The 19,562-nt window shown below is 38.4% G+C and overlaps 1 protein-coding gene across 1 annotated transcript; it reads left to right on the forward strand.

The window, feature by feature from the left end:
* The first annotated feature begins 1,559 nt into the window (after positions 1–1,559).
* LRRC72 (leucine rich repeat containing 72) lies at positions 1,560–19,451 on the forward strand. The gene is made up of 9 exons (XM_059472995.1): positions 1,560–1,589; positions 3,116–3,189; positions 6,576–6,645; positions 8,688–8,769; positions 10,030–10,143; positions 14,296–14,385; positions 16,285–16,449; positions 17,635–17,662; positions 19,122–19,451. Exons 1-9 carry the CDS (start codon positions 1,560–1,562, stop codon positions 19,285–19,287), a joined length of 819 nt encoding a protein of 272 aa, XP_059328978.1. The 3' UTR covers positions 19,288–19,451.
* Positions 19,452–19,562: the final 111 nt, after the last annotated feature.

Here is a 19,562-nt window from a genome sequence, read left to right on the forward strand (position 1 = left end):
AATTAAATTCTAAATAAAGCTCCAAGTTTTCAGACATATTTTCGTTGTAGCTTGATCAAACATTTTCTTTTGTCCTACTTGCACATGAGTGCGTGCACACACACACACTGGAAATGGCTTTTTCTATTCTTCAGCTTGTGTTATGCAGTAAAATAGTTATAAAAATAGCAACATGGCAACAGTTGCTTGCACATGTGGATGTCATAAACATTTTGTGCTCCTTTACAGCCAAACTCAATCCAAAGCACTGTCACAGCAGTGGGCCCACTCCAGGAGCCAGCACGGGAGAGGGGCTCTCAAGCACCAAGGTGATTTGCAAGTTGCAAGGGAGTAATACATACGGTGTGAATTAGCTGTAAATTAAATGCACAAGTGTTTTCTTTATAAGTGACATGTAGTCTGGACGAATTTCTTCACAGAATGGGTGATTAGACATTGGAATGGTCGGCCCGGGGAGGTGGTGGGGTCTCAGTCCCTGAAGGTTTTCAAGGAAAGACGAGATGTGGCACTTAGTGGCACGTGGTCTAGCGGGCATGATGGGTTTTGGTCATAGGTCGGACTCAATAATCTCAGAGATCTCTCCCAACCTAATTAATTCTGTGATTCTGTGATATACATACATAGACATAGGATCTGTGCTTAAAAATAAAGAAACCATAGGAATATAGTTAAAAAAAAAAAAACAAATATGAGTTTTGAGCAAATGTGATCCAGGAGACAGCCCAGAGGTATCAGAGGTCTCTCCCAGTTCCCCCTACCCACTGCCCACTGGGGTCCCTCACAGGCCCACCCAGGACCCTTCCCCAAATCCTGGCTCCCAGTGTGGGCACCCCTCGCTCGCCATCGAGCTCCTTCCCCAAATCCTGGCTCCCAGTGTGAGCACCCCTCGCTCGCCATCGAGCTCCTTCCCCATCAAGAAGCCCTGCCTTGATCCACACCCAGGCTGGGGCTCTCATTTCAGTGTCACACTATTGCTACTGGGTCCACTTCTGGGACTGTCAGCTCAGGAAGGACATTGAGGTGATGCAGCATGTCCAGAGTGAGATTGGGTGGAGTCTGGAGCACAACTCTTGTGAGAAGTGGCTGAGGGAGCTGGGGTTGTTTAGCCTGGAGGAAAGGAGGCTCAGGGGCGACCTTATTGCTCCCTACAATTTCCTGAAAGGAGGGTGTGACCAGGTGGGGGTTGGTCTCTTCTTCCAAGCAACCAGTGACAGGACCAGAGGACAGTGTCAAGCTGTGCCAGAGGAAGAAATAATTTCTTCACAAAAAGGGCGGTTAGACATTGCAATGAGCTGCCCGGGAAGGTGGTGGAGTCACCGTCCCTGGAGATGTTTAAGGAAAGACTAGATGTGGCACTCAGTGGCACGATCTAGTGGAGGAGGTGGTGATCAGTCATAGGTTGGACTTGATTATCTCAGAGGTACTTTCTTAAACCGATTCCGTGATTCCAGGTGCGTGCTGGGGGTCCTGGCCCCGAAAGCCCACTCCAGCCTGGCCCGGCCGTGACCCGATCGCGTCTCGCGATCCTGCCCGGCGGCCGCCCACAGCGGGGCTCTAAGATGGCGGCGGCCGACACGGCCGGCGGGCAGGTGAGCGGGCGCGGCCCCTCCTCTCCCCTCGGGCCGCCCTGGCCGCTCCTCTCCCCGCCCGGTCCCGCCCGGAACGGCGGCCGCCCCGGCTCGGCCCGGCCCGTCGCACCCGCCCGGTCCCAGCGGCCTAGGCCTCGGCCTCTCGCTCTGCTCGGCACCGCCACCGCACCCCGAGGCGAGGCGCGCTCCGTCCTCCCCCACGGGGCGGCAGCGAGCGGCTGGGATTCTCCGAGAGAGCCCGGGCAGCCTTCCCTGTCCTTCCCGGGCCCGCGCGGTGCTGCGGCGCAGGGCCGGGGCTGACAGGGACGGGGCTCCAGGGTGAGGAGACGATGAGCTGTCGCCTAACGGAGTGTGCGAAATACGGATCTTTGAGCACAGCCTTCCTGTGAAACGCTGCCCCGGGTTGGTGCTCTCCGCCGTAGGTGTGCTTTCCCCGTTGTCATGTCGGGACTCCCCATCGCTGTGTCCCGCAGTGCCGGGGCCTGACTTGGGGTGTCTCACAGCTGCTTTTCTCCAGAGATCACCTGGTGTTCTATGGGCACATTGTGCACGTGTAGTAACACAACTATGGCCATTTGTTCCAGACCCTCGCCCTTCCCGACACCTGCAGTTGGCAGCTGGCTGTGCCCAGTTCTGGGCAAAAGGCAGGGTCCCACAGGCGCTGTGGGGAATAGGCGGCCTGCGTGTGCCTGGCTGCCTCTGGCCGGAGACTCCCACACGTCCCACTCATTAGCAAATTATTTTGTGTAGGTTTAGCACAGCCAGAACACGCTGCAGTGGTTGTGCAGCCAATACAGGCCACTCTCTACATGCCCGTCAGAGATTCCGAGCCATTTTATGCTCGTGAGGTTGTATCAATTTTGTGTTTTAAACAATAGTGGTCATAATGATGTTGGGCACAATAGCTCATGTATTAAACCCATTTTTTCTGATATGCATTTTAGTTTCTATCAACCACTAGTAAGAGAGATCCATAATTCTTACGATAATGGGTTTTGTTGCTTTTGCAAGTTATGACACAGGGATATACTCTGAAAATAAAAATCGTGTCTGCATTTTTCAATGTTAAATGTACAAGCAGAGTTTTCTAGATGTGTAGTTTTAAAAGCTCAAGTGCATCGTTTAAAGTAAAGCTGCATAAAATAAAGTTGCAACTGTAGTGCAAAGTAAGCAGTTTCCTTGCTCATCACAAGTACTGGGCTAGCTGACCTGAGTGAGAAGCCCATTCTCCAGTTAACATATGTTAATTTCTCGTTTCATGTCTACCATCTATGATTCCCCACAGGAAAAGAAAATTAGTGTGAGTGTAGCCTAATCACCAGAGTATTTTTATCAATTTAAAATACAGACTGGAAATTTAATACCGCTCTATCTCTCTTAGATTATGTTACAGTTTGCTGTGATAAGGTGCTGTGATATATGTATTAATTTTGGTTACTTTAAACGCTGAGTTCACATATGTTACAATGTAATGACTCCATAGTGATGCAGCATATTATACTGACAAATGTACTGTGTACTGTCAGGCAATAGAAAAGCAGCTGAAGATTTGTGGCTATAAGAGTAATGTGGATGTCGTGGCACTGTATCTGGCTAGACAGTAAGTAAAATGTTTCTTGTTTTGACTTTTACTAAAAGTAGAGCACGCAGTAAATGGAAATCTCACAGTGCTTTCTGTACCAGGAACTCTGAACATCATTTATATGTGAAATACCAGTAAATCATATTCTCACATATTCCATGCATGTTGTGAATGAAGAAATGGTAAAAGTGCACAGACACACAGCAACACTGTGCTCACAGCTAACAGCCTCATCCCTAGATACACAATCTGTCTCCAGCAGCCCAGAGTTGCTTGAGGGTCTGTGAGTTCCCAGAGTTGTACATGAATTTCTGCCATGGGGAGCAGAGGAGGGAGAGCTGATGGGCTGATCTCTGCCTGTTCCAACAGGCACATAACGCTGGGTGGAAGGAGTATCAAGAAGGCAAATGAAAGAACACAGGACCTGCCCAGTCTAGGAACTGCCAAATTTCTGACCTCCCTGAAGAAATGTGTTACTGCAATGGCAAAACTCAGTGGTCCCACCCTTGAAATTACCTGCATCTGTACTGCTGAGAACTGAAGGGAGGGCAGGGCAAGATAAAGTGAATACAAGCACAAGAACACTTCTTTTGGGCAGGCAGTGCTGATGAGAGAGCTGATCTCCTCTGAGAGCTTAATGAAGCAGCTTGAGATGTAGGGCAGATGAGGAGAAGACATGCTGAGTGAAGGAAGGCAAACTTTCATGAACCTGTGGGTGATCTGGGTTGATAGAGGTGTGTGCTGCAGCATGAACGTGCTGAGAGGCTGCCATAGGGATGTATACATGACAGGACATATTTCAAAGTTTTGGGAAAGCGTGCTTGGAATTTCTGGCCAGGGCACAATTCCAAGTGTTGCATACCTGTCTGCAGCCTCCCAACTGCATCCACTGCTCACATGGTTGATGGCATATAGAAAAACTAACGTAGTTTAATAATTCAGGGACAAGGTTTTTAAGGTCTCTTGGTCCAATGAGTGAAAAAAAAAGTCTTAAGGGATTAAGGGATTTCAGTATTGTCTAGTCTGTTTTTAGTGGAAATTATATGGTCTTGAAAATCTAAATGTGCTCACTAATATGTTTAAATTCCTTATCACATCTCCTGATTTACATCAACAAAGTATTTGATGCTTTGTGAGGTAAAACAAATTTCTTAAAATGTGCATTTTAGAAAGAAGAAAAAAGATAAAATTTAAGGGAGAAGTTTCAATAATGAGAAAATTACAAGGGGCATATATACATACTTTCTGAACAATACAATTAATATACCACAGATGTAAAGAATTAAGACTGTGCATACAATCTTAATTGCCATATTTTCTGTTTTTAAATGCTTAAATGTGTGCCCTCACTAGCTTTCAAGTATTTTTTTGGTATAGAATAAAAAGAAATGCTCACATGGCAGATAAGTAAGTGATCTGTCTTCCCATTAAACCATTTGGTAAAGATGATGCAAGATGGATTCTTTCATGATTGGATAGAAATGAACTCCTTTTATTCTATATCAGTTTATATAAACTTGAACCCCAGCCAAGCTCAGTATCAGATCATGCCTCCTTTAGTGTTGGTTTGGCATATTTTTCTGATAGCTGAAGTAAGAAAATGGAAAAAAAATTAAAGTTAATCAAATAAGAGGGAATGAGTTTATATTTTTAAACCACTACCATTAAAGGAACATGAAACAACGTATTTTGGACACTGAAAGCTGTCATCCCAGGAAAACTGATTAACTTAGCAGTAGGTAGAAAAAGAGTGCTGCAGGCCAAAAAGGATCAGTTTATAAAAGATATACAAAGTCTGGAAGGCATGTAGAAAAGGACAGGCTCTTTTAAAATGTTACAGGAATTAAGCTCTACCTGGGGCAAATTAAATGCCTTAATATGAAAAAAAAAAAAAAAAGAAAGCAAAGCAGCAAACCAAAACCAAAAAAACAGCAGATTGAGGCTTGGAGATAGTGAAGATGAGGCTGTTACTAGACAGGGAGTAAAGCCAATTAAATGTAAAGCTGTAATCTAGTTATAGAGTGGCAGTGACCAAGAATATAAGAAATTTTGGCTTTTTTACCTGAAATGTAGTAATGTAGTTCAGGGATGCACAGGAGAATTAGATAAGAGCTCTGTAGGAGCTCTGCATGTCCTGTCATCAGCCATCTGCTTGTCCCTGCCACTTGCAGTAATGTCTTTTTCTGTTACTTGTGACAGCAGACACATTAAGTATGTGTTTGCAGGGTTAGTTCCTACGGCTTATCTCAGGAAGACAAAGAAACAGTTTAAAGTAGCAACATGAAAGGATAATCTGATTTTCAGTAGTACAAGGGACTAAAAGTATAGTGCCTCAACTTTGTAGGGTTTGCTCTTGACAGACTTTTCATTTGCAAGATGAGTAAAGGCATCCACCCTCCCATTGTCTGTACCTGGAGGGTGTGTTGGAAAAAAAACAACCCAACAAGTAAAAAGACAGCATGGAAAGATAGGGACCAGACTATACAGCTGGAAAACAAACATGCTTTTAGCCTAATGATATGAGGTGAATTTTTATCAGTCCTATTACCTTCTGAAACACTGGCCTTCATCTTGCAACACATTAAAATCCACAAGAAAATTTTTATTATGGCAATTAAAAATTGTCAGGTAAAAGTAATTATAATTTTTCTAGTGGAAATTAAGAGCATTTATTTATAGCAATGAAAATAAAGAAGAGCAGTTAGTTAAAATCACTTGGTAGCTCACTAATATTTTCTGGTCAGTAGGCAATTTTTTATTTATAGCACCCTAGCAAGCTCAAAGTGCTAGATACACAATGGAACATAAAACCATACTAGCACAGGGGAGATCATTTCAGCCTCAGTGGATGTACTAAGTTTCCATGAGAATAGGACAGGAATGGGAAAAAGGCAAATTTCACAATATAGGAAGAATTCACTAATTCACTAATAGGAAGAATAATAAAAAATGCACATTGACATGCTTGATGTCTGCCTTCTGTTGGCTCCTCTGGCACTGTGGCTGGACAATCCCCACTGCACCTTCAAAGCAGTTTTGCCTTTAGCTTCATGTCCCCAGGGTGCCAAACCTCTCCTCCTGTGTTCTGAGCAGGATTTCTACAAAGTGCAAAGTACATGTGACTCAGACTCATAACTCATGCTGTTATGGAAAAGCAATTAATGTATCACTTATTTTGTTCCTGTTTCTTTGCCACCTGCTGCCTTGTTATGTTTGCAGGTGTGCAGAGTGCTTCCACTGTCTCTGCCACCTTCTCTTTGTGGCTTTCTGTACTATAAATTATAAGGAAGTGTGCCTTTCTGGTTCTTGTCTAATATTATTTATGGAAAATAAAATATTTATCAAATTAGTAAGCATTATTAATGTTAAGAAATTTATTACTCTTTTTTTTTTTCTCCCATCAGAGGACTGAGAAGTATCCCAAGTCTATCCCAGTTTCGTAGATTAAGGTATTTGTGGATTAACAACAATAAGGTAATTAGATATTCCTTTAAAGAGCAGAACAATGCATCCATACTCCCTGATTATTATTTTGTGGTCTTTTCTAGCATAAGGTATTATATCTGTTGTCAAACAAATAGATTCTTTTCAATTTCCAGGCTAATTTAACTGTCAAATATAACAGATTTGAAGAAAACTCTTTTTTTAATTTGACATTGCAGAGCTAATATATTTTCCTTTAGATTCACATTAGATTTATAAATTCTATTTAAGGAGCTGAGGTTTTGTGCTAATTCCTGAGCTCCCAGTGTAATTGGACCAGGCAGTTCTTGGAACAGGCTGAGGAGTGATGCAGCTGTGGGACAGGAGTGGACTGCAGAAAATGCAAGGCTCTTCTTTTATATTCTGGCAGACATGCATAGTTTATTTCCTGGCAGGCTGGTGGTTGAGGTGAGGCCCCTTTTTGATGTCATGCACATGAGAGTGACATAAAACTCTGTGAAAGGAGTTTCACCCTGTGCACAGGAAGCAGCCCTGCAGGTCTAGGGATGACAGGGTATGAATATTTTACTGTACTGTATTTTACATGACTTCTACAGTGTGCCCAAATTCTTCCATCTCCAGAATTGATTGCTCAGGTAAATAAGTAGATCTGCAAGCAGCAGAAAGAATAAATTTGCATTGCCTGTCACTTCAGAGTACATGTATATCTGATGCCCCAGGCTAACATCAGTTATATGGCATCTTATGACCAGTTCATCAGAAGATCTCTACTAACTATTTATGAAAAGAGAAAATGCATAGATATATTAAAATGTTAAACTAAAATCAGGTATAATAGGGCTTTTCCTTGTATAGTAGAAGGACATTAAAGAAGAAATGGCCTGATGACTAAGCTGAACTGATCTTGCTGATCAAAAAAATAAATAAATTGGAGTTTTCCACAACTCTCACTTTTCTTACCTCAGCAGTAACAAAGAACATTCTTTTGTTGTTCTATATAACTTATGTGGAGAAGTCACTCAGTGGCTTTTCATGGGAGAAGTCTCACTGAAATGCCTCAATAGGAGCAGCATATTTTTCTGTACTTAATGATTTTATCAGAAAAAAAGCAAACAAATGATTCTGAAAACAAAACTTGCCAAAAATAGGGAAAACCATTGTACAAGGGAGTGGAAAAACTTCTGTCTTGTGTTCTTCCTTCCAGCTTTTAGGTGCTGTTAATACACAGAGCAAAGCACATTGATTTCAGAGTCAGTGGCAAAATTCAAGGACTGAAATAATTCCTTTCCTGACAAACTACTTTTTGTCACAGAATTCAGAATCAGGAATAAAATTCTGTTTGTTGTTCTTGCATTTAAACTGTAAGATAAAAAGTTCAGCACCATTAGTACTCCCATTTCTCAGTGATTATAAAGGTCAGCTTGCTGTCCCACTGCAGATACTTTACCTTGCACTGGAGTCAGAAGTTTGTTGGAATTGAGCTCTCCAAACAAGGTGTGATTCCATAGGAACTGAAGACAACTCTTTATTTGGAATACACCCATATTCATACTGATTTTTTATTCTGTAACTAATTGATTCTCTGAGTATGATTAGATGACATTTCTGATGAATAAGAACCATAAGAACCATTTTGTGCTCTTTGAGCTTGCTGGTAAAAGAGCAATTTAAAAACAAGATGCTGGGCTTATTCAAATGACATATTTCAGGAATATTCTTAAACCAACATAGAATTATTATGCTCTACAAGGGTCTTTTAACAATAAAAATTATTTCAAATATGAATAGAAGGAGAGAAAATGTGCAGACCAGTCATTTGAAGAAATCTCTTTCCAAATACAAATGTTAAATGTGTAGTTCAAAAAATTAGGTAAGGCTCTACTGCTTATATTTGATTTGTAATTAGTACTTCTAATGAAGGTTCAGTTGTCAAGAGAATCCTTAAACCAAGAGTCTTAAACAGAAATATAAGGAACTACCTGTGGTTAAACAGTTTTCCAGAGGCCATGTTTATAATTCTCCAGCACCACATTCAGAGTGACATATAACAGTTTGCCTAACTCTAATTTCAGATCCAAGATTTAACCTTCTTGATCAAAAACTATTACTTGACTGAACTCTATCTCAACAATAATGAGCTGACAGATATATCAGGTACCAATCCTCCCTTTTTAAGTTGTTGAGCAGAGGCCTATACTTTCTTTTTTGTGTATTGGCATTCAAATTTTAAAAACTGGATTACAGCAAGTAATTTACTGGTTGAAAGATCCTATGTATGTATAATTAATACATTATAATCATTAGATATTTAATTTTTCCAACATACTTGAGTGACAATAAGGTGATCTGTTTATTCTGGTTTAAGGAATGAAATGTCATTCACTTTATGTCAGGCAATTGTGAAATATTTTTGATCTTACATGATCATATTTAATATTGAGAATTTATAACCAGAAGTATTTTGCAAAGTTACTGCCAAACTTGATTTATTTTAAAAATGCGTCTGTCTTATACTTCTATTTTAGTTTTGCTTGTCCTTGTAGATTAAATGGCTTTACCAGACTTCTAAATTTGTGAATGAACAGGCCAAAGCATAATACATTTCTAACTATTTTAGACATTTAAAATATTAATTTATCTTTTTTTCTGTCCCTATGAAATGCTGGATGAGAAATGATGTTGATTTGTTTCTGTGAGATTTCAATCAAACTTTATCTTTGAAAGACATAAACATAGATACAAGAGACAATACAGGTGATAACAAAATATGGATAAACAGAAGGGTATCATTAGTAAAGAAATGTGAATAAAATGCTGTATATTATTTGGAAAATGGAATATCTTGATGTGTGAGGATGTGAACACAGTCTGAGTCAAAGCAATATTTTGTAACAGCTTTTTAATACATCAATAATTACTTGAGACAGAACTATTTTCTAAGGAATGCACTATTTACTACTTGTGAGACAAAGGTAGTATTAGGTATATACTGTTCTTTGTCAGGCAAAGGCAATATTAGGTCAAGGTAAAAGGAAATTAATTAACCAAAGATTACAGGGATATAGGAGGAATGAAAGGAGGTAGAAGAGAGGTTGCAATTGAAGCTGATTTGTTGATGCAAGGTAATGTAGACAAATGGAAAAAATTGGAATGAAAAAAAGTCATGTGCTTAAAGGATGTGACTAGAAAGGTGAAAAAGATATTGAAATATTTTTAATTTATTGTTTAATTAATATTGAACTATTGAAATATCTTTAATTTGTTGCTTAATTAACACCTCATGCAATGTGTTACTAAAAGACAGGCATACATAGATAACTAAAATACCAAATTCAGTGTACAGCATAGCAAAATATTGTTCTAATAAAGGCAGCTGTGGTGAGAATGATTAATTATTTTTTCATTTTATTTCAGGTGCTCTGAAACACCTATGTTCCTTACAGATTCTGTTTCTTCACAACAATGAGTTAAGAAAACTTGGCAAAACAGTGAAGGAATTGAAAGGAATGATAAGCTTGCAGACTCTAAGTAGTACCTTATTTTTATTTTGCAGAATAGCAAGTAGTAGCTTTTTAGTTTCTTATCAGGATGTTTCTTGTCTATTTCCACATCATTTGCCTATAGCTTTTGAAGCTAATTAGCAATTTCAGCCAAATTTGACAGAAGAAAGAGATCTCTAAGACATGAAAATTCCACAAAGAGTACCTCAACTGAGGAAAAACTGCTAAGTGAGTTCAGAAGTTAACTTTTTGGCTGCTGGCTGCCAGTAGCTTGGATGATGTCTAAGCAGTTTACAGCTGCCTCTCTGTGATGGAACCCAGGAGTAGGGTGAGATTATCATAGAGGTGAAAGGAGTAGAAAAATGGGTGTTAACTGCTGTTGAGACTGTGAGTGATAGCTTATAGAGCCCAAATTCCTGCCTCATTAATTCTCTTGCTTATAGAACTTCCTTTCTGCATCTTTTTGGCAGACTGGATTTCTAGAGTCTAAGAATAAATGTACTTTAGGTATTATTCATAACAATGTCTGTTAAGGAGCATACTTTCTGATACACTGGCTGAAAATGAAAATTGCACCATCTCTGAAATTTCAAATGAAGTCATACAAGACAGTGTTGGTGCCACTAAGTTACAATATAAGAAGGTAGGATTATATGCTAATAAGGTATTGAAAATGAAAATATAAGCAGTGTTTTTCCATGATTCTTAAAGGAATGTCAACATAGGTCATGCCAAATGCTTAGTACTTGGAGAAGACAGCAAACAAGTTTTGTGCCTTGGTGACATGGTTAAGGAGGTGAATGTCAGAATGTCACCAGGCCACAACACCTCCTTAAGCATTCAGAAAACTGAATGTGTGATTGTGGGAAAGGAAAATATGAATAAAAAATTAAACTTTTAATTGAACTTGACCCTGAACTGAAACTAATAAAAACAAATCAAGTGTTTAGGAAGACAACATGCCAGCCAAACTATTGAAATGCTTGTCATTATATGCAAGATAGAAAAATGAGTCCATTTAAGAATGCAGTTGTTTGAAGTGATTAGGCAGCGTCTGGAGAGACATCCTATGTATGAATGGTGCAGTCACTTGAATTTAATGTTAGCTCTACAAATTAATAAGGAGCTTCAACAAGCACAGGAAGTTTGTTGTACTTTTTGCAACCATCTGTGGGAAATATAGAGCAGATAGTTAAAAGTGCTGCTGAGTTATTATAAATGGCAGTTACAAAGGCACAGTGAAAATTGTATGCAAATTGGACCAGCCACCACCACAGAAGTGTCTGAAAGAACAATCAAACAATATATATAATATATTGATCTACCCTAATTTAAAAAAAAATTGTTGTTTAGTTCAAATATTTGTACAAGAATAAAAAGTAATCAATGGGAGAAACTTAATGACCTTAATAATCATAACTTTAAAGTCCTTCATGATCTTTGCAGTCATGAAAAAAATTGTCAACATGTTTGCTTCAAGGGGATTTTGTAATAATGAATTCTCAAATTAACAGGTCTCTACTAGGTTAATAAAATGCTCTGTCATATTTGAAGTAAATTAAATTAGTAAATGAACAAAATAAATTCTAAAAGTCATATCCTATATATCGTATTACTATATAATTTATCTGCCTTCTTGCAATATTAATAAATATTGAATGGGTGCAGAATTTGCACTGTGTAGCTTTGCAAAGGGCTGTGTCCACAACTCACTTTTATAAAACAAAACCAGTGAGACTTCTCACTGTTATGAGGTAGATCTTTTTTATTGCTAATCTGATTTAAAGAAAAAAAGTCACTTGCTAACCCTCAATAGAGCTTCTGGATGCTTAACAACATTTTATTATTTTGTAGCTCTTGGGGACAATAGAACTATTAAAAAACACACTATTATTGTTTGCTTCAGGAGTGGCATCCAGCTGCCAAAATGTTGCATTTCTCTTGCTGAAGGCTCTCTTGTGATTTTAGCCACTGCCCTGCACTGGATGTGTAGCATAAGAACCATCCTTCAGCAGGTGTCTAGGGAAGACACTCAGCTTCCGGAGATTTACTGCACGTGCTGCCTGCAACTGCAGCCTTTTGGGAGATTCAGAGTGCTGCCTTATGGGCTCACCCTGTGCTCACATCTCCCTTTTGGAATCCCAGATTTTTGTTACGTACTCTGTAAATTGCCTCACTGATTTATTGTCCACAGCTGATAGCATCCTGCTGCTAGACCTCAGGAAACTCTCTTGTTCACTATGTTTCTGCCCCATGTGGCAGAGGCACACTGTTTTCCTACACTCCAAATAGAGAAAACAGACAAAACTGTGGAGGAAGAAAGCATTATCCTAATTTGTACAACTGAAATTGCATGACCTTGACAAGAAAGTAGATAGCTCAGCCAGAAATTGATCCCAGATGTTTTGTAAAACAAAACCATCTTGATCTGTACAAGGGTTGAATTTGTTGTAAAAATGAGTAGTAGAAAAGTGCACATTCTCTAAAACAAACCTACAAATCAGTGTTGTTGAGCAGGGACATAATCCAAGCAGCATCCAGATTCACAAGTTTAATATCAGACCTGTTTTGTGCCTTGGAAAATATTCTCTTAAATCTTTATTCTATTCCACTACCAAACATACCTGCTTTCAGAGATCCTTCTGAAACATTTTTCTCTTTGGAGTGCTGTGGTATATTTTCTCAACTCAAGAATAGACTTATCAGATACATACATAATATTCTTTCTGATTAACACTTTCTAGGAAAAAAAATTCATTCCGTTAAAATAGAACTTTCTTTTGCTGCCACCTCGTGGGTGTTTTACTAATTTTAAGTACAGCAATTTTTAAAAATATGTTTAAGAATTAAAATCAAAAGTTCTCTGAATACATGAACAGGTGTTTTCTATGAAGGAGAGGACAAATGCTCATTCCAGCCTTGTTGCATCTTTAAAATACCTGCTAAATCCCATCAAACACTGAGCCCTCTCAGCAGCCCTGAAGAACATGAAATTACATCTTGTACATTACAAATCTGGGTGGAATATTTTCTGACTTTTTTCTTCTACTATCTTTTACTTGCTTCTGTAATACCATCCTCCTCTCCCTAACTGCTAAATGACATTTTTTTTTACCTTAGAGCAAGTATTAGCCACAGCCTCTCCTCAGAAAAACAGGTGACTGCAGACTGTAGCAGTAGTAGTAAAGATGATTAATTTAGGATTTTTTACCCTGCTCTCATGTCAAGGTGACAGCCTCCTATTATTTTTACTGTCTTAGAAGAACAGCATTTGTATGAGGAAATAAAAAGCATGATAATGTTTTTTATCTAGAAAAGAGGCCCCACCCTACAACACTTGCTTGTTTATTAGCTCATCTGTGAATGAGCCAGTTTCTACTTTAATCAGCCTCAGATATCACTGTCACTTATCAAACTGATTTGGCATGTGAGCTAGGCTCATGTTCCTCATCTGGCCAAGCAGCAGCACAGGGCTGATACCTGTCTCTGTGTTGCAAAGGTTTGGTTAGACCGGTAGTGTGAACCTGAACATAAACATTTTAGCCAAGTTGCTAATGAACTTTTGGAGCTTGGTATATCCAGTGTCAAGGAATGCAACTAGAACCCAGGTTCTTAGGAATTAAGGCCCTCTGAAACATTATTCTCTTATGTTTCTTGAGTTTTCAAACTCATCATCTGTCAAAATATCAGAAGGCTGTGTATTTACATTTTATATTGTATCTGTGGGATACAGCCTCTTATCAGCTCTGATAGTGTCCTAGGTGATCATCTGATATTAAAAACTCCTTCCTCCTACAAATTTTGTGTCTTACATTTAAGCTGTCACACATAAAAGACCATTGCTATTTAAAATAGGGATTACCTAACACTACATAAGAAAATCAAAGGCAAACACCTCAGTATTTTTTGCTATAAAGGTTTGGAGTGCATGATGACACCTTCACTGAGTTCTTGCCAGTGGTATTTTGCATCTCTGCAGTCAGTTCCTGCAGTCCATGTTTAGATGAGTAATTTCACATGTGTAAAGTGTTTATGCAGCCTAAGAACAATATGAATTTGATATTTTGTACAAAATCTTTGGCTCCTAGTGACCTTTAATTGTCCTGCCTTGCAAAGTTGTTGTTTTGCTGGATTTGCTTTTTTGTGCCATTGGGGCTTTTTTTCTGTGTTTGTTTTGCAGACCTATTCCATAACCCTCTGGAATATGATCCAGACTACCGGCTCTATGTGATTTATTTCCTTCCTTCAGTTCAGCTCCTGGACAGGAAGTGTAAGGACTGCTTTCCTCTCTCACAAAGCACTGTCAGCTGCTTTTGGTTCTAAGCAGTTTGGAAACATAGCTGAAATTACCCTATCTGTTGTTTCACATGCATTTGTTGATAGAGAAAGAGAACTAATCAACCAGATACCTGGTTTTTTGTAAGATTTATCAAGAAAAAAGAGTTTGCATGGCATAAACACTGTCAAATTTTTTTTATTTCTTTTTAAATTATGTTGGTTTTTCTTGTATCTTTGTTTATTTGAGTAAAGATAAAAACGTGCTTAGAAATGTGTACCTATCTCTGTGCATTCACTGGTATATTCACATGGGTGAGTGTGCTTACTTAGGTTTGTACATGTTTCTGTACAGTTTAAGTACATATATGCACATTTTTGACAAGGTAAATGCAGAACAAGCTTTCAAATATAATACATGTCCACAAGTTATCAAGAGATCTTTCATAGCTTGCCTACTGAAAATTCTACAGAAAAAAAAGTTCTTAAGAATAGCCAAATTTTAAATCAGTGAATCCATAAACATGCCACAATGTACCCAGAAAATCACCTTTGGTGATTTTTATCTCTGGTATAAGGAGAACTGTGTGACTGACAGGACTGAAAATTACTGGAGAGCACTGAGAAAGTAGCTGATTCCTACCTCAGCTCTGTGAGAAAGCAGTAAGGAAAATCCAGCACCTTGAAAAGGGACTGAGCAAGGCAGGTGCAGGACCTGTGCAGGTGCTGGGGAGCTGTGCAGCTGTTGTGCAGGAAAGCTGCTGGATGGGCCCCAGCAGGTGCCAGGGGCTGATGAGGAGTTGCTGGATCTGACCAGGTGCCCATTTGCTCACAGTCATCATTCTGCACAGGTACCCCCACTCTCCTGAGCACTTGCTCTGGTGTTACACTTGTGCTTAGCACATCTGCCAGCCTGTTACTAAAATATCACTTTTTGACTGGGGAGCGATGACTGAAGCTTAATGTGCTGAAAAATCCATGTTGCATTTACATGTCTAGAAACACTTCCTTAAAACTTCCTGGACTTCATCTCCTAACTACAGTTCTACTGTAATCAGTCCTGGATTAAGACTCAAGGCAGTAATTTGTATCAAGCTGTATCCTGGACTTTCTCTTTAGTGAAATATTTCTCTAAAACATTACAAAGCTTCTTCACCATCTGTAGAACATTACCAGCATAGTCCTGGCTGTCTCCTTCACACAAGACATGTGCTCATGTTCCACTACCTTCAGGCATGACTACTGCAGTTCCTTCCTAATTGGTCCCCTAGACACCATGACTCCAAAACTTCCCTGAACTGAAAATCCTTCTGCCAGTTACTTGTTCTAAAAGTTTAGCTGACTTCTGTTCCATAGCTGAAGTACTAGATTAGTATGAGATTCATAAAATTAAGCCACCATCCCCAATTTGATTTAACAGCCTCAAACCATTTGTTTAAAAATTAAAGTTATTTCTCTTAAAGTGGAAAACACGAAAAACTTAAATTTTTCTTCTGATTGCACTCCTAGGGTTTTCCCTGTAATTGACCAATGGGAATTGAACTGGTCTTAAACCAAGACTTGTTTTTGCTATTCATAAAGACACTTTCAATTCTTTACTTACTTCTGCAGGAGATCTCATTTAAGCAGCACGAAAAATCTTGCTTTCCAGCATCTTCATTTAAAACTTCTGATCCTACTGCACTCAGAAGAAAATACTTTACTGTATAAGGCTTCACCCTAAAGCCTTAGAAAGTGTCACTCCATGTTCCCATTTTGAATTGCCATGAAATTGTGTAATTATTATTATTATTGTTGTTAAAAAAACTGGACAGAAAATGTATGAATCACCTTTTGTATGCTGCCTTTTCAACTGATAGAAATAAAATTAATTTTTTCATATCCCTTTTAACAGTAGTTACCCAAAAAGAAAGGGAGTCAGCACTTAATCTCTATAACCCCAAAAAGGCTTGGATGATGCAGTCAGTGGCTTTTGAGAAGAGAGCAGACACATCCCTGGGGACAACAGTGGGATCTGGCAGATGCACTCAACCAGCCAGAAGACCAATAATGCCCTCAGGTATTTATAGTGCTCGAAGGAAGGCATGCATTTTTAGGTCATTTGAATTAGAAATGTTTTTTTTCATTCACCTGATAAAACATTATTGGTTTTAGTAATAAAACATAAATGCATCAAGAACTCAGCTGCTTTGCTTCATAAAGTAAGTAGTCGTGGCAGCAGCAGGCAACAAATGAATCCTTCTACTGAGAGTATTGTGGCAGATAAATTCTAGTCATACCCTGTAGTTACAGAATTGTCCTTAAAGAGAACTGAAAAATTTCTGTCAGTAAGAGTCTTGTGTTTAGTTTTACTTTTATTTAAAACATCTCAATCGACTTCTGACTCTCAGTGCTCAGCATCATAAGAGTTTTGATGCCCTCTAGTGCTTTTACAAGATCATCTCCTGAAGAAAATATTTTCTTCTAGTGTTCTAAATTTTATGTATCTGTTTTGTAAGCAGATTCCTCTTTATGTTTTCCAAGCTAGGAATATTTTAATGATGTCTTATAACAGCATATAAAGCAATTTTTAGAGTTCTTAAACCATTCAGATCTTGAAGGCAGCATGAAAGCAGGTGAAATACCAGCTGGAACCATGAGACTTGTATCACAATCCAGAACCAACTTTGAAATCCCACACAACCTTGTCAGCTTTTGATGTTTTAAAGATAAAAACCCCAACATTGTGCATAGATAACTGAAATTGTAGCACTTTAAATAGCGTAGATGAAAGTTTAGAAAGTAATCAAATACTGCAAGTTTTTTTTAATGTATATATCACAATAGTAAAACTGAAAGCAGTGTATTTAACAATGATTTTGAAGAGGTTGGGGAAAGGAGGATAGTTTAAGCATATTTATCATTTGTTTTGCTGATGATTATCAAAGCAGGCAGACAGCTGTTTATCTCTACCCTGCAATCTTACACATCTACAGTGGCATCATTTTCTGTAAAAGAAAAAAAAGCCTGGATGTGTCTGTCTACAGGAAATAAAATACAAAAACATTAAAACTACCTACACTTAAAACCCAGCAAATACTTGCTTCCATAGTAATTTAATAAAATATTATCTTAAACATTTGAAATCATGTGCTAGTTTTCAATTAATTTGAACAAGCAATTTAGGATCAGGATAGCAATCAATTCTCAGCTACTCAAATTGCTGTACAGACATTAACATCATAATTTGAACCTTCTCTTATAGGTCATGAATTTGGAAATAACACTAATAGGTAAGTGATGTTTTCAGTGTCTTCTTCCTTTTGCATCTCTGAAGCATTTAAGTTCCTCTTCCTCTTCCTAACTAGAGAAAATGTCTAGTAAAAATGAGCATTTGAAACAGTTTCAGGTCTTTGTATTCAATATCGGTGCAACTCTACCCTAGGTTTGTTGTCTAAATTTTAGTATTGAAAGGTATTCCACATTTGGGAATGGGTACATAAAAATGCCATTTATTTGTAAGATCAAACACTGATCACTAGAAAAAGCATGCTCAAAGTATTAGAGCATCAGAATAGCTGTTCTGTATTATGTCCCAGAAAATGTTCTCCTGACTGGCTGTTCAAAAACACACTCTCTGGAAAATATTATGACTTGTAGAATGAAATTGTTTTATTCTGTATGTGATGTTAATTTTATTCTGTTCAGTTTCAAAATCATAGAAATAAATGTAAAAGTTTTATCTCTGTGTCTGGATTGAGACAGGAGAAAAGTTGCATTTTAATGTGATGATATTTTAGATGCAAACTTTGTAAGAGCAGATTTAGGTATCAAAGAGCAAACATTAGGTATCAGGCTTGGCTTTACTTTCTAGCTTTACACATGAGAAGATTTGAAAAAGGCATTGAAGTAAATAATAAAAGCCTACATATAATATCCTTTAACAGTATTCTGAGCAGAGGTCTTTAAAAATCAAGTTATTTCTGTTGAACAATTAAGTCTTACCTGCCTTCAGTGCAGCAGGCTGTCCTCATTGCTAGAATGGATGTACAGCTGCCTGGAGTCATTTATGGAAATGCTGAGGCTTTGCAAGGTGTCTTTCCATGACAGTGCATGACACTCAGTGAGACAGTCCTGTGGCTCCTATGAGGTGTGTTAGTACAGGGACATCTTTAAGAAATAAGTTCTTGTAAGACAAAGTTTTAACATTGTATGTGAGTTGGAAGGTTTTGGTTCCCTGTCAGTGCTGCTGTGATGGTGTGAATCTGCTGCTTTTCTCTCCCAGACAGCAGCTGTGGCAGGATACACCAACACCAGCTCACAGGTTGGAGAATGGATATTTGCCTGTGGGCTAGTTAAGAGATCCACAGTGAAATAAATGTGCATTTCCAGTAATGGGTACCAAATCACTTCAATCATGTCCATTGAATCAGAGCATTAAAAGTATACAACTTTTGTGAGGGAAAAAACTGAAAACAAAGAAACATTTTTAAGTCTACTATAAATGTTTTAAAAATAATTTATAGCATGATTTTTTCAAATAGAATCTCATGACTCTGACCTTTTTTCATTTTGTTCTGCTTTATTAAATTTGGTAGAAGAAAACCTACTGAAAATGAAAAATTTTTAAATCCTCCCTCTTTAGTGTCATCATGACTGCTACTTTCATTTTCCAGAGAGTGTGTCTTGTGAATTAGTTCTGAAGGGGTTTGGGAATGTTCAGGTAATGGACTTTCTTTGTTCTTTTGGCAGAGTACCATTTGAGGACCCTGAAGATGCAGTTTTAGTGCGGGCAATGACAAGATCTCTAATGGAATTTTCCTCTGTGGACTGGAACAAAGTAACCACCTGTCCAGAAAGGCGGCTTGAAAACAAAGCAGAAGAGCCCCCTGAGAAGCTGACAGTCCAGTTTAGATGAAAAAAACCCTACTTTTCTCTCTAATGTTAACCCCATAAGTAGGTTAACATAAAACAAGTACACAACAATACACATCGAATTGAGTGAAATTCCAGAAAAAAAATGTTAGTGTAACATTTCTTTTATCATATGTTGTATAGAGAGTGAAGAAATTAAGATATGATAAACAGTGGCAATATTATAATAAAAGTTGCTTGAAATGGAATCCTTACCATAATTTTGTCATCCAAAAGTACTTAACTGCTCACTAATTTTTAGGAAACTAAGGATAAATT

This window comes from Ammospiza nelsoni, chromosome 1 (genome assembly GCF_027579445.1).
Source record: "Ammospiza nelsoni isolate bAmmNel1 chromosome 1, bAmmNel1.pri, whole genome shotgun sequence".
Classification (NCBI taxonomy): domain Eukaryota; kingdom Metazoa; phylum Chordata; class Aves; order Passeriformes; family Passerellidae; genus Ammospiza; species Ammospiza nelsoni.